This window comes from Miscanthus floridulus, chromosome 4 (assembly GCF_019320115.1).
Source record: "Miscanthus floridulus cultivar M001 chromosome 4, ASM1932011v1, whole genome shotgun sequence".
NCBI lineage: Eukaryota > Viridiplantae > Streptophyta > Magnoliopsida > Poales > Poaceae > Miscanthus > Miscanthus floridulus.
In genome coordinates, this window is record NC_089583.1 from 96,811,638 (window position 1) to 96,824,508 (window position 12,871).

The 12,871-nt window shown below is 48.1% G+C and overlaps 1 protein-coding gene and 1 pseudogene across 1 annotated transcript; one reads left to right on the top strand and one right to left on the bottom strand.

The window, feature by feature from the left end:
- Positions 1-4,519: 4,519 nt before the first annotated feature.
- Positions 4,520-8,168, top strand: LOC136550080 (protein ALTERED PHOSPHATE STARVATION RESPONSE 1-like). The gene is made up of 4 exons (XM_066541533.1): positions 4,520-5,486; positions 6,177-6,406; positions 6,823-7,046; positions 7,132-8,168. The coding sequence occupies exons 1-4, from the start codon at positions 4,631-4,633 to the stop codon at positions 7,985-7,987; spliced, it is 2,166 nt and encodes a 721-aa protein (XP_066397630.1). The 5' UTR covers positions 4,520-4,630; the 3' UTR covers positions 7,988-8,168.
- Positions 8,169-8,299: 131 nt separating this feature from the next.
- LOC136550082 (NEP1-interacting protein-like 1) lies at positions 8,300-9,883 on the bottom strand (annotated as a pseudogene).
- Positions 9,884-12,871: the final 2,988 nt, after the last annotated feature.

Consider the following 12,871-nt stretch of genomic DNA (forward strand, 5'->3'; position numbering starts at 1 on the left):
TCAAATATGGAAGCAAGGATCATCTTGTTGCTCAATGCCCATACAATAGCAACAATAATGATGATGACAAAAAGAGCAAGAAGAAGGATAAGAAGGACAAGAAAGAGAAGAAGGACTAGATGACCTTCAAGAAGAAGAAGAAGGGTGGTTCATATGTGGTAACTTGGGATAATGATGCTTCCTCAAGTGATGATGATGATAGTGATGATGACAAGACCACCAAGAAGAAGGCTCTTACAAGCATTGCTATAAATGAGAAGTCTTCTCTCTTCGACACTCCATGCTTCATGGCTAAGGCCACTAATGTACAAACTTGTGATGATGGATGTGATGAGGAACATGATAATGAAAATGAAAGTGAAAGTGACAATGATGATGAACCCACTAAAGATGAACTAATTGACATGTTAGAAGATTATAAATGACATTTTGACATTAAGAGAAGGGCTAGTGGCCAGCCTTGGCCACTCTCTTGGCACTTCTAAAAGCTGCATACACCCTTTGAGAGTTGAGCACACCAGTCCACTCACTTGCATACTTGATTTCATCATCTTGAGTGAGATTGAAGAGCCTCTAGTGCATTGCTTAGTGTTCTAGCATCTTGTGGCACTAGTTGGGCGATTTGGGCTGGTGGAGTTCTTGTTACTCTTGGTGTTTGTCGACACCTAGATAGCCCAGTGATTGGTGGATCGTTAAGCGGCTATTGGTGATTGTTGCCGGCTCCGATCGTCGACATTGTGAGGGGTTCTTGTGCCTTCCCCATGGGAGATCATGAAAGGCAACTCTAGTGGATTACGTGTAGCTTGTGTGATCCTTATCTTGTGTTGGTTGTGTGGCACCCTATTGAGGGTTTGGTGTGTGATTCAAATTAGCGTGTGAACCTCCAAGTGAGTGAATCTCCACAATGAGGACTAGCTTGTTGGCAAGCAAGTGAACCTTGATAAAAAAATCATTGTGTCATTATTTGATTCTGAGGTGATTGGTCTTCATTGATATTCATTCTTGTGATTGATTGGCTCCTTTGGTGATTGGCTCATTCCTCTACACGACGGTATAACACTCCATCCTTCCCATGCATTTGTATTTTTTAGTGTAGCTTGGCCCTTTAGTGCAGCTAGTTTTGAGGGCAAGCAAGAGTTGTGTCTAGTGGTTAGTGAGACTCTTTAGTTAGTCTTTGAGAGCTCACTAATTTAGTGAAGTGATATAGCTTTTGAGTGCTTATAGACAATAGCAACTAGAATTGTGATAGGTGGCTTACATTCTTAGTAGGCTATTTATCTAACCATTTTGTGCAGTGTTGTTGTAAAAAATTTTATAGGCTATTTACCCTCTCTAGCCATTAGGACATTTCACCCTTCCAAAGCCTAGAGGGAAGCTCACCGGCGTTGATCACAAATGCGGCTCTAGATGCTTACTGGACATGACCTGACTCCTCGTAGGCACAATGTTAGGTGGGACCATAGTGCGTTTGGTCATGGCGTAGCTTTGGCATGCGTGCACGATCTAACGTAGATCGTTGTGTCTGGTCTTCGGAATGGCGTGTCCGATCGTGACTTAACGTTTGGGCACTATGAGTTAGCCGTTGGGATCGGGTGGCACACATTCAAAGCGGAGACACGTGGCGAGGATCTCGCGACCGGATGCTATCCTGGCTACATTCGATCAACACGACCTACGCATCCAGTCGCCTTGAAATCAATATAGAAAGGGGGGCCAACGTCTCTATTTGTTGGGGCTCCGTATTTAAGCGTGGTAACCGGCCATGGCTCACTCTTGGCCATTTCTGTTGAGAATAAATTCTAGTGAGCCTAGCCATTCCTCTCTCACTCATCTAGATTGATTGATTCATCATTTGGTGAGATTGGAGAGCATCCAAGTGCATTGCTTTAAGAGATTGCATTAAGAGGCACTTGGTGATTATGTTTCGCTATGGATTTTGTTTGTTACTCTTGGTGGTTGCCGCCCCTAGATGGCTTGGTGCAGCAAGGATCGCCGACCAAAGGAAGGTGATTGTCTGTGGCTTCGATCGTAGTGATTGTGAGGGGTTCTTAACCTTTCCTCAACGAAGAGTCAAAAGGTACTCTAGTGGATTGCTCATGGCTTGTGTGATCCCCATCTTGTGTTGGTTGTGCGACACTTGATTGCGGATTAGGCGTGTGATGCCTATTAGTGCATGAACCTCTAAGTGGGTGAATCGCCACAATGGGGACTAGCTTACCGGCAAGCAAGTGAACCTCAATGAAAAATCATTGTGTCAATTATTATTCATTGTGATTGATTTTTTGTTTGCTCGGCTTGGTATTGATCTCTCTACCTCTATTGTATTTACTTTTATAGAGATATCTTGTGTAGAGGTAGCCTAGCTAGTAGAGTAGTTCTCTAGTCTAGCATAGAAGTAATTAGTTGAATTACTTGTTTAGGTTGCTCACTAGTGGTAGTTTTAGCGACCTAGACATTGTGTGGTACACTAGAGATCATAGATTTAGAATTGGTTAGGTGGCTTGCAACACAAGTGTAGAGCTAGTGTAAAATTCGTTTCGCCATCTTATTTACTAATCACTTGTCTTAGTGTTATTGTAGAAATTTTTAATAGGCTAGTCACCCCCTTAAGCCATTAGGACCTTTCAAGTGGGTTGGTCGGCCAGCCTATGGGGACGCTCGTTCGGTCTTCCCTTCGACGTGGACTCTCCATCACCTCTGAGGATCAATCTCCACCATGAATGAAGGTCGGTTTGAAGTCGGTTCATCCAACCGTGATCGAGGGAGTTGACGCGGATTGATGACATGGCAATGCTTTGCCCCCTACTCCATCTCCTCCTATAAAAGGACCCTAGCCCCCTCTAGGAGGCCATCTCATTCAGATCAAGAAACACCGTAAGAGAAAAATCTCCACAAAGCTCTCAAGATATAGAAGTAGAATAGTTAAGTTGAGAGTTAGGGAGAGTTGAGCTATGCTCAGATTCTGGAGAAATCTTCGGAGGTCGTGTATATCTTTGTATCTTACCTTTGCAAGACTTGTGTTTTAATATAGTTATCTTCTCTATTTACTTTTATGCCTTTCACGTGTATGGTCAGTATAGTTGTTGCACCTTGGCACGAGATGTCTGCTCGCATCGAGTGCTCTAGTTATAGATCGTGGCTAGAGTAGTAATCAATAGTGTAGATATGGTGTCTAGACTATGGATTACCTGAGTTTGCGCCTAATCCCACGGTTAGTTACGTTAGCCCAGAGGTGACAGCGCTATCAGGCCTTTGTAATCCACCACGTTAGGATTGGTGTTCGTAGAGCTTTAGGCAGTCTTCCCCCGACTACGCTTTCTCACCCCCTCGAGAGTTGGAAAGTTACTGCTGTTCCAAAATATTATTGTGTGCGATTACTATATCTACCTAGGATTTAGTTATACCTTCTAGTCTAAACTAAAATAGAACCAAAGTATTTGAGAAGTATTTAGTAACCTTGAACTCACCCGTTATTCTCTCAACTTAGCTAGACTGCTCATTTATTTTATTATAAAATTCTCCTATGTGTGTGTCATTATTCGTAACTCTTATCATTATCAACACTTACCCCACTTTAATTTAGTTCGTATACTAGTTAGTAGATGCATGATTGGTTAACTATCACTGTCTTTAACCATTGTTTCCCTGTGGATAAATACGATACTTTAGAATACTTCCGGATAAAAGCTATCGCGATGTCTGTGCGCTTATGATTTTTTCCTGTGCGCGTTTAACAAATAGTACCAATAAGGATAAATTAACCTCTACAATATGTTGTTTTAATTTCATGGGGCGTTGAATCACCATAGCATACACATAAGTTTCTCGACAACCTAACTAAAGTTATCTTCTATGTTTTTTTAATCATTTTTGCAGAATTGAAAGGTGGTGCTTAGGGCAAGACAAAGGATGTGGATAAAGTCAGCAAAATTATGGAGATTGTCTTAGAGCAAACTGGGAATTTAAACCTTCAATTGTTATAATCTTTAACATTGGCGAGATTTGAGGTATAACAGATCTTGTTAATATTTTATGGGTGTGTTGTGAGCTATTCAGTAGTTTCTAAAACTTTCTTAAAAGCATAGGATACTCTTTTTTTACTAAAAAAAAGCTACTGTTACTACATTCTGCTTGTAGCCGGATAACTCTACCATGGATATAGCTCCAAACCAGGTGACTTGTAAAGAAATTTGTCCATAGCAACTGCCACGTACAAAACCCTTTTGTGCAGCAGCATTCCACCATATGAGCATAGCAATTTCTCCCGCCATATAATGGGTCATCACTCCTTCCAACATCCAACCAACCCCACAAACCCCAAATCTTCAGCCCCACACTAACAAATCACGCAAAGATTCCCCTGCCATCATCACCAGAATTTAGGGCCTCCTTCTTCCTCCCCCTGCCCCTCCCCCTCTCATCCACCTTTTCCCCCCACTAGCCCCACACCCACAACCAACAAAATTTCACTCCTCTCCACCACGCACCTGACTCACGGTCACAGTCTCACACCCCCCGCTGCTTTGACTTTGACTACCCCTCTTTCTCCCCCATCCTCTCACTCCCCCTACTCCACTCTAAACCCTGCGCTAAACCTTGGCAAGGGCAGGGGTAGGGTACGTAGCTATCGATGGGGAACTGCGCCGCCTCCCGCCTTGCCGGCGGCTGCGGCGACGCCGGGGACCCCGTGGCTGTGTGCCGCGACCGGAAGCGTCTCATCAAGGCGGCGGCCGAGCGCCGGTTCGCGCTGGCCGACGCGCACGCCGCTTACGCGGCGGCGCTCCGTTCCGTTGCCGATGCACTCGACGTCTTCGTCGCGCGCCACACCGCGCCGGCGCCGATCCTCATCACGCTCCCCACCCCCAGCAGCTCGCCCCCGGGTTCCCCCAAGCCAGCGCAGGTTCAAGTGCAGGGGCTTCCCTCTCCCACCACGCCGCCGCCCCCGCAGCAGGAGCAGCAGGAGGAGGAGGAGGCGCCGGCATCACCGGCCGCCGCGGAAGATGGGGGCGGCGGCGTGCAGACGCCGGAGATGGGGTGCCCGTACTACTACCCATCCCCGGCGACGCCGCCACCGCCCCCGCCCCCTGCGGCGTCGGCGGTCGGCGGGTGGGACTTCTTTAACCCGTTCTACGGGACGGAGGAGGTGGCCGCGGCCATCAGCGACGAGGAGATGCGAGCGGTGAGGGAGCGAGAGGGCATCCCCGAACTGGAGGAGGCGGAGGAGGAAGAGGAGGGGGCGAAGGCGGTGGAAACCAAGCCCCCCAAAGCAGAGGCCTCTCTTGGAGTCTTAACCCCCCAAGAAGAGGCTAAAGATGTGTGCGAGATGGCGGCGAACAACGGCGGGCTGGAGGTGGCCGTGGCGCCGCAGGGGCGCGAGCTGCTCGCGGCGCTCAAGGAGGTGGAGGAGCTCTTCGCGGCGGCCGCCGAGGCAAGCAAGGAGGTGTCTGGCATGCTCGAAGCCGCCACGCGCGTCCCCGAGCTCAAAGGTCCAGCCTTTACCGCGTTCCATTGCCTTTCCTCCAGCGATTTCGCCCTCTCGTTGCAGCTTGCTCGATCTATGCTACAAACATGGTGCCGCAATGGTCAAATCCTTTTTGCTGTTTCTGGAAATTGCAATAAAGCTGCGAGTTTTGAGTCGTTTGGACGAATATGTTATCCAAGGAAGCCCTTTTGTTATTCCTGGTTGCGTGAAGCCTTTTTATACTCAATCAGGAGTTGAGAACTCACAAGTCAGGATGGTATGGAATGAGATTACTGTTCTTATTTTAGGACCCCCTGCGCCTCTGGAGTTTAGACAGACCGTATGTCTTTTAAAAGTGCCATTACATATTCCTGGCTGATGTAATAGCCGACCACCGTCAATTTGTTCATCTTTTCCGCTTTGCAGTCTTTTCATGGGTCATTTTGCATAGCCAGTTCGATGCTAGTACTTGCTGTGCTCAATGGCAAAAGCGATCCTTTTGGGCTGCAAAAGGCTAAAGCTGTGCTGCTTGATGACGACCATCATGAGTCTGTACTGTTGCGAAGATAGAACAATAGGGGTGTAAAAGGCTCGTGGAGTCTTGTTTTTGTTGGTACCAGTAATACATGTCAATAGTTACCACTTTATCAGTTACTGTGTATTTCTAATGCCTTCGAATAATCATATTAATTCTACAATTTGTATCCTGGTGCAGAAAATTCGTCAAAAATAATTCATGCCATCACATGGCATCGGTCTCCATCATCGGTATCCTCATCCTACAGGAGCGAGCTGGGAGCAAGCTCAAATAGTTTGTCATGGACAGACAAGAGTGAAACTAAGAGTGATATATTCGAAGACTATGGTGGAATGAAGTCAGGAAGTCATTCACAGACTTTAGGGAGACTGTATGCTTGGGAGAAGAAACTTTATGAAGAAGTCAAGGTGGGTTTTGTTCATTGTTCTTGAAATTTCAAAAGTTCTTGGTCACTGCATATGTTGGACTCCTTTGACAATTGATTTGGTAGCTTAATTATTAGAATGCCATTATTCTCTGAATGAGTAGCCACACCTCTTTCGACCTGTTCAGCTACTGATTGTTTGAGCCAGGGGATGTGTTATGTGATGTCTCCTTATAGAAACCCATATTGATCTGATATTTTCTGAAATTGAGAGCACATGCTATATTTTCTCAATACTTCATGATTAGTATGCGTTTCTTATGACCATTTATAACTTGATGTTTTCCCTCACTGCTGAGCAGTCATCCTAGGGTGGTCCAACAAGCTAATCTGTTGTCTTTTCTGGTATTGATTTCTTGTACATCTGTACTGAAACAATTTGAGCTCAATCCTGTCCAGACTATAGATCAAATCCGACAAACCTATGCGAAGAAATGTGTTCAGCTGAGGAACCAAGATGCCAAAGGTTCAGAGCTGCGTTGTGCTGAAAAAACCAGGACAACTGTTAGAGACTTGTACACAAGAATCTGGGTTTCACTACGAGCAGTAGAATCCATATCCGATAGAATACAGAAGTTACGGGCTGAGGAACTGCAGCCACAACTCGTTGAACTGTTGCAGGGGTAAGCTATTCTTCCGTTTATGGATAGGACCTGTTCTGTATTTTCCATTTCAATTGGTACTGATGAATTGGCTGCTCCTTTGCAGCTTTACAAAATCTTGGAAAATAATGGTTGACTCACATGAAACCCAGAGACAGATTATGTTTGAGGTGAATTCATTTACATGTCCTGCTTATGGCAAATTCTGTAACGATGCACAGCGTCATGCAACTCTGAAGTTGGAGGTTGAACTGAGGAATTGGAGATCCTGCTTTATTAGCTATTTCAATGCTCAGAAATCATATATCGAAGCTCTTGATGGCTGGTTATTGAAGTTTATTCTGACCGATACTATCCGGTACTCCCGAGGAATCTCATCAATTGCTCCAGATAGAGCTGGTGCCCCAACTCTAGTTGTGATTTGCCATGACTGGTACACTACAATGTCCAAGTTTCCAAACAAGCGGGTCGCCTTCACCATGAGAAATTTTCTCAGAAGTGTGAGAGTGCTATGGCTGAAGCAAGGGGAAGAGCAACAGCAGAAGAGAAAGGTGGACAGCCTGGCAAAAGAGTTGGACAAGAAGGTAACTGCCTACAAAAGAGCAGAGAACAGGATCATTGGCACCAAGCTTCTGGAGCATAAGCCTGAGACAGATGCCAAGCAGCGCATGGAACACTTGTCAGAGAAGAAAGAGATGCTCAATGTCCTGAGGAAGAGGATTGAGACAGAGAAAGCGAAGCATCACGCCTGTATGCAGGATACGCATGACGTCACTCTCAACGGGTTCAAGATTGGCCTCGCCAGCATCTTCGAATCATTGGCTGAGTTCTCAAAGGATTCAGTGAAGCTCTACGAAGACCTTCTGGCACGAGCCCATGACAAAGATTCAGAGAAGGCTACTACTGATAAACGGCCCTGCGGTGGGGGGCCATTCTCGCACATAGCGGTGGATGCTACATGAGTAACAGCGATCTCCATGTTAGGACCTCCTAGCTAGTTGCATTGCCCCAGTTTTTGGGCCCCTAGAATCTTTGTCTGATTTTAGCCTGTAGAGTACCATGGTGTTTGTTTGTTTGGTTGGTTGCTGAATGTAGGGTCATTCTTGTGGGCAACTTATGCTTGTAATTATTCTTTTAGCTTGATATCGGTGGGGATTCGCTCTATCTTGGTGCTACTCTTTCCATGTGATGCCGTTTACCCTGTCAGGTGTCTGGCCATCGCCATGTGCCAATGTGCACTGGGCAGATACTGCATTTGTTAACCAATGGGAAAGATGTTACAAAACGCCCATCTGATCATCTGATGGGCTACAGAAAATTCACGCTACCCTTTCGCCCAAAAAAAAAAAACGCTACCAGTGCACATACTTCCTTAAGCAGGAACGGTTATCCTTGAGTTGGACACTGTCATGCAGAGAGGAACGGACGGCCTAGACCGCGCGCCGGCACAAGGGGCAGGAAGCGTGCCGGAGCAGCCAGCCGTCGATGCACGGCAGGTGGAACGTGTGGCGGCACACCGGCAGGCTCCTCGCGCTGTCGCCGGCTTCGAACTCCTGCTGAGGCAGAGATCGTCAAAAGGGAAGCACACTGGCTGCGGCCTGCAATCGTGTCGAAGTATCTGCAACGCACCAACGGATGGCAGTATTCTATCAGCAGCTGAACAGTACCTGGAGGCAAACCGAGCAGGCGATGAGCTCGCCGCTGGCGTCGACGTTGCTGCGCTCGGTGAACCTCACCACGGGGAGCGCGTCAATGGCGAGGGTCGCCGTGCCGTTGGTGCCGCCAGTGCCGAAGATGTCGGCGTGGTCTCCATGCAAGACTGATGCCTCCGCTGCGCTCATCTGCAGGAACCGACGGAGTGCCATGGAAGAGTCGGTGTGAGTTGTGAATTGTGATGGTGGTGTGGTGCGCGAACGGTGAGGTCAGTGTGTGTCATGCGCGCGCACCTGGCTCTCGACGGCGTTGAGCACGGCGGGGTCCACCTTCTCGCGTACGAGGCGGCCGGTGAGCAGGCTCCATATCACATCGAGCTAAAAACCAAGAGACCAAGAAGTGTGCGTCAGTACAGGAGGCAGGGCAGGCGGCCGGCGAATTCGTCTTTGAAACTGGGCGCCGGTCGGCGCAGCAAAGCGAGAGGGGGCACCGACCACGTAGACGACGCTCCAGATGGCCGGCTCGTCGGAGCGCCACAACGCGAGGGACGAGTCGACGACCTCCATGGACACCAGCGCGCCCGTGATGCTGCCGACGCCCGTGCCGCGCAGCACGCCCGTCTCCGTGGCCAGCCCGATCAGCCCGCCGGTGATCGCGCCGAGGACCGTGCCCACTGCCAAGCAGCATCAGTCGACGAATGAATCAGCTAAATCCCAGACGTACACGTACGTAGGGTCGCTAACCCACTGACCTGTCGCGAAGACGCAGGTGACGAGGCCGCGGGCGAGGCTCTCGGCGCCCCGGGCGGCCAATGAGCATACGACGGCGCGCGCTCCCGCCGCGGAGAGGGCAGGAGCAGGGTGCAACTGGGAGTTGGAGGACGTCGTGTCCGTGTCCATGCTTGCGCGATCGATCGATCGATCGATCGATGTCGGGGACCGGAATGGGTGTGGTGAGAAATTTGATGGACGCGGAGGAGGAGACGTGCAATCCGTCGACGACGACGACCCTATAACGGAGGGTGGTGGTGGCGGAGTTCGCAAGGTTAGGTCGGAAAATCTCCCATCCCCTGTCGTTGACGTAAACGTGTGCGTGCGGGTATTTGACTGCGGCGAGGTGTAGGACCAGGGTAGGCACGCTCCGCCACGTCCGCCGTGCGCCAATAGCGCACGCACGAGGCATGGGCGCATGGCGACCGCCGGCGCAACTGCGAGAGCCTCGTATCTTCGTTCTTCTCCGGTGTCGGCACGAGGAATTGGCGAGGGCACGCCACAGTCGGCAGGGCTTCCTTTCCTCCACGTCCACGGTCCACCGACCTACCGACGGAGCCTGGTGCGCGGTGAACCATGTCCACCGGGCCATTGCCAGAGCTGAGCTGATGCTGGAAAAGTCGATCTCCAATGGAAAAGGGCCGGCAGGTGGTTGGCGTCACGGAACGAGACGATGGCGGTGGCTTGTCTCTGTTGCGTCTCATCCTTCGGGCACTCGCTCTGTACCAGCAGTCCCGAAAGGAATCGGCTACTCCCCCTCGGTACTTGGCTGTTCGGGTGCATGCGTGGCTGGTTGTGGTTGGTTATTCGGGTGCGGGCCGGCTGCGGAAACTTGTGTGCTGCAATGTTCAATCTCTGTAGGCTACAGGTGAACGGTAACGGAACGAATGTACGAAACCGTCATCTAGAAGACGCCAGTACGTGGCCGCAGAAATGGACCGGTTGTTTTCTTTGTGATGACAGGCAACCGCGCGTACAAAAGTAGAATGATATTGTCAATTTGTCTTTTTTTTCTCGATCACGTACAAGATTTGCGCGTTTTTATATTAAGAAAGAAGAGTTTGATTACAGCACTCGCTTAAGGCGCTCTATGGGAGCGAGTGGTTTTACAATTGAGCATTGGCCTCGCTAGAAGAACATTGACGCAAGCTAGGCTACTGCTCGCCGTAGAAGACAACTCAAATTCTTGGCGCCCGCTTGCACGCAGAGCTCTGCTTCCAGATTGATCACGCCAGCAGGTTCGGCACTTAGGTGATTGCGCTGCGAAAGCATCTTGCATTCCGCTCTTTCCACAGCTCCCACGCAACTAAGCAAAGATTGAATCGACGCCTTGCCTGCAGCTTCCTGTCCATTGCGATCGCCATGCTTCCCACCAGTTGATGATGGATTGTTGGTATATTGTCAATTTGTCATATTCAGCCTGTTCACTTGTTGGTTTTAGCCAGCCCAAACCAGCCAGTCAACAGTATTTTTTTCTCACAACAAACCAGCATCAGCCAGCCCAAATCAGTCCAGAAATCAACCAGCGAACAGGGCGACTGATTGATCCCTGTTAGTTTATAATCAATTCTCGAGTCATGAAACCGCACGGCGTGTCATTGCCGGAGACGAGCGTCGCCGCAAAGAAACTTTTCGTACGTCCGGTGACCGGTGTGGTGAGGCCTCTGGCCTCGGTACAGCCGTACATGAGTAGTATCTGGGAACAAATTAGGGGAATCCTACCCAATATTTTAGGTGCATGAATTTTCATACGATAATTTTAAACAACCAACTAGTATAATTAAAAAAGAACTTACAATGATTTTTGTAGGCAAACAATAACAAAATTATATGTTGCATGAACAACAATTTCATAGGAGAATATCTACGCCCTCCAAGAAGCGATGAACTGGAAAAAAATATTACGAGAAAATGAGGCTCGTGGTTTTCCAGGAATGTTGGGAAGCATCGATTGTATGCATTGGGCATGGAAGAATTGTCCGAAAGGTTGGGCAGGCATGTTCACACGTGGTGATAAAGGCGTTCCTACTATGATCCTTGAAGCGGTGGCAACTCGGGATCTTCGTATATGGCATGCTTTCTTTGGTACCGCCGGGTCTCAGAACGACATAAACGTTCTAAACAAGTCACCACTGTTCATTCAAGCAATAAAAGGGGAAGCTCCTGTGGTACACTATAATGTAAATGGAACACAATATGACATGGGTTATTATCTTGCCGATAAAATATATCTAGAATGGGCAGTATTTGTGAAGACAGTGACGGCCCCTCAGTCGGCGGAAGACAAATTATTTGCATTGATGCAAGAAGGGGCGAGGAAAGATGTCGAGTGCGCATTTGGTGTGCTGCAATCACGCTTTGATATTGTTCGTCGACCGGCAAGGTTATGGAAGCAGGGGGATGTTATCAACATAATGCAAGCTTGTGTTATCCTTCACAATATGATAGTGGAAGATGAGAATGATTCAATTAGAGAAGTCTTGGATTTGAATGAGAATCCAAGTACGACGATAGTGCTCCCACCTGAAGTGCGTACAAGTGACAACCCTAATCCTACCTTCACAGAGGTACTTCATAGAAATTCCACTATCAAAGCTCGGCCAACACATAGGAAACTCAAGAAGGATCTAATCGAGCACATATGGCAACACTATGGAAACAAAGGAAATTAGATAAAAGACGTTGCATCTATATGAAATATAATTATTATATTGATGGTTTTTAAAAATATTGTAATCATGTTGCTCTTGTTTATCCTTGATATATTTTCTATCAAATAACCACGTAATGGTATTCAAAAATTTATTTATAGTTGATCCTAACTACATGCAAAGCATTAAACAGTTTAGAGACGGACCCTCTGTCTGTGGGTTGTAGACCTGTCTTTATACCTGTCTGTATGATAGATTCGAGGCGTTTAGAGACGAACCCCTGTCTGTAGGTTGTACATGCCCTTAGTTGAGTAGAGCTGAACAGTCCCAACAGGCCTTTATAACCTCTTAAAGTGTTCGGCATTATAAGCTTTTTTCCCCCTTATATACAATCGCGCAAGGGGCCGTGGGCCGTGGCACCGGTCCATGTGCGCAAGAGGGCCTTGTTTCCTAATCTTGGGCCACTGGGATGCTTAGAGTGCGGGCTACCAGGTTAGACACTGGGCCAGGCGCCTCGGACGCGGATTTGGGCTGGAAAAAGCTTGGTCCCTTCTGTCGCCGTATTTTTTCTACTATATCTCGCAGGTTTTCTTTTCTTCGAGAGAGATTTGATGTGTTTCTGTCGCGTAATCATGGAACAATAAATAGTAGTAATCACTTGAAACGGGAAGCGAAAGTGTGAAACGTACTAGGATTTACGAAGCACTACTACATTGTTCAGGGTTTCCACCTTTTGCCGTTGTCTTTTCTCAGCAGGAGTAATCAGGCGCCG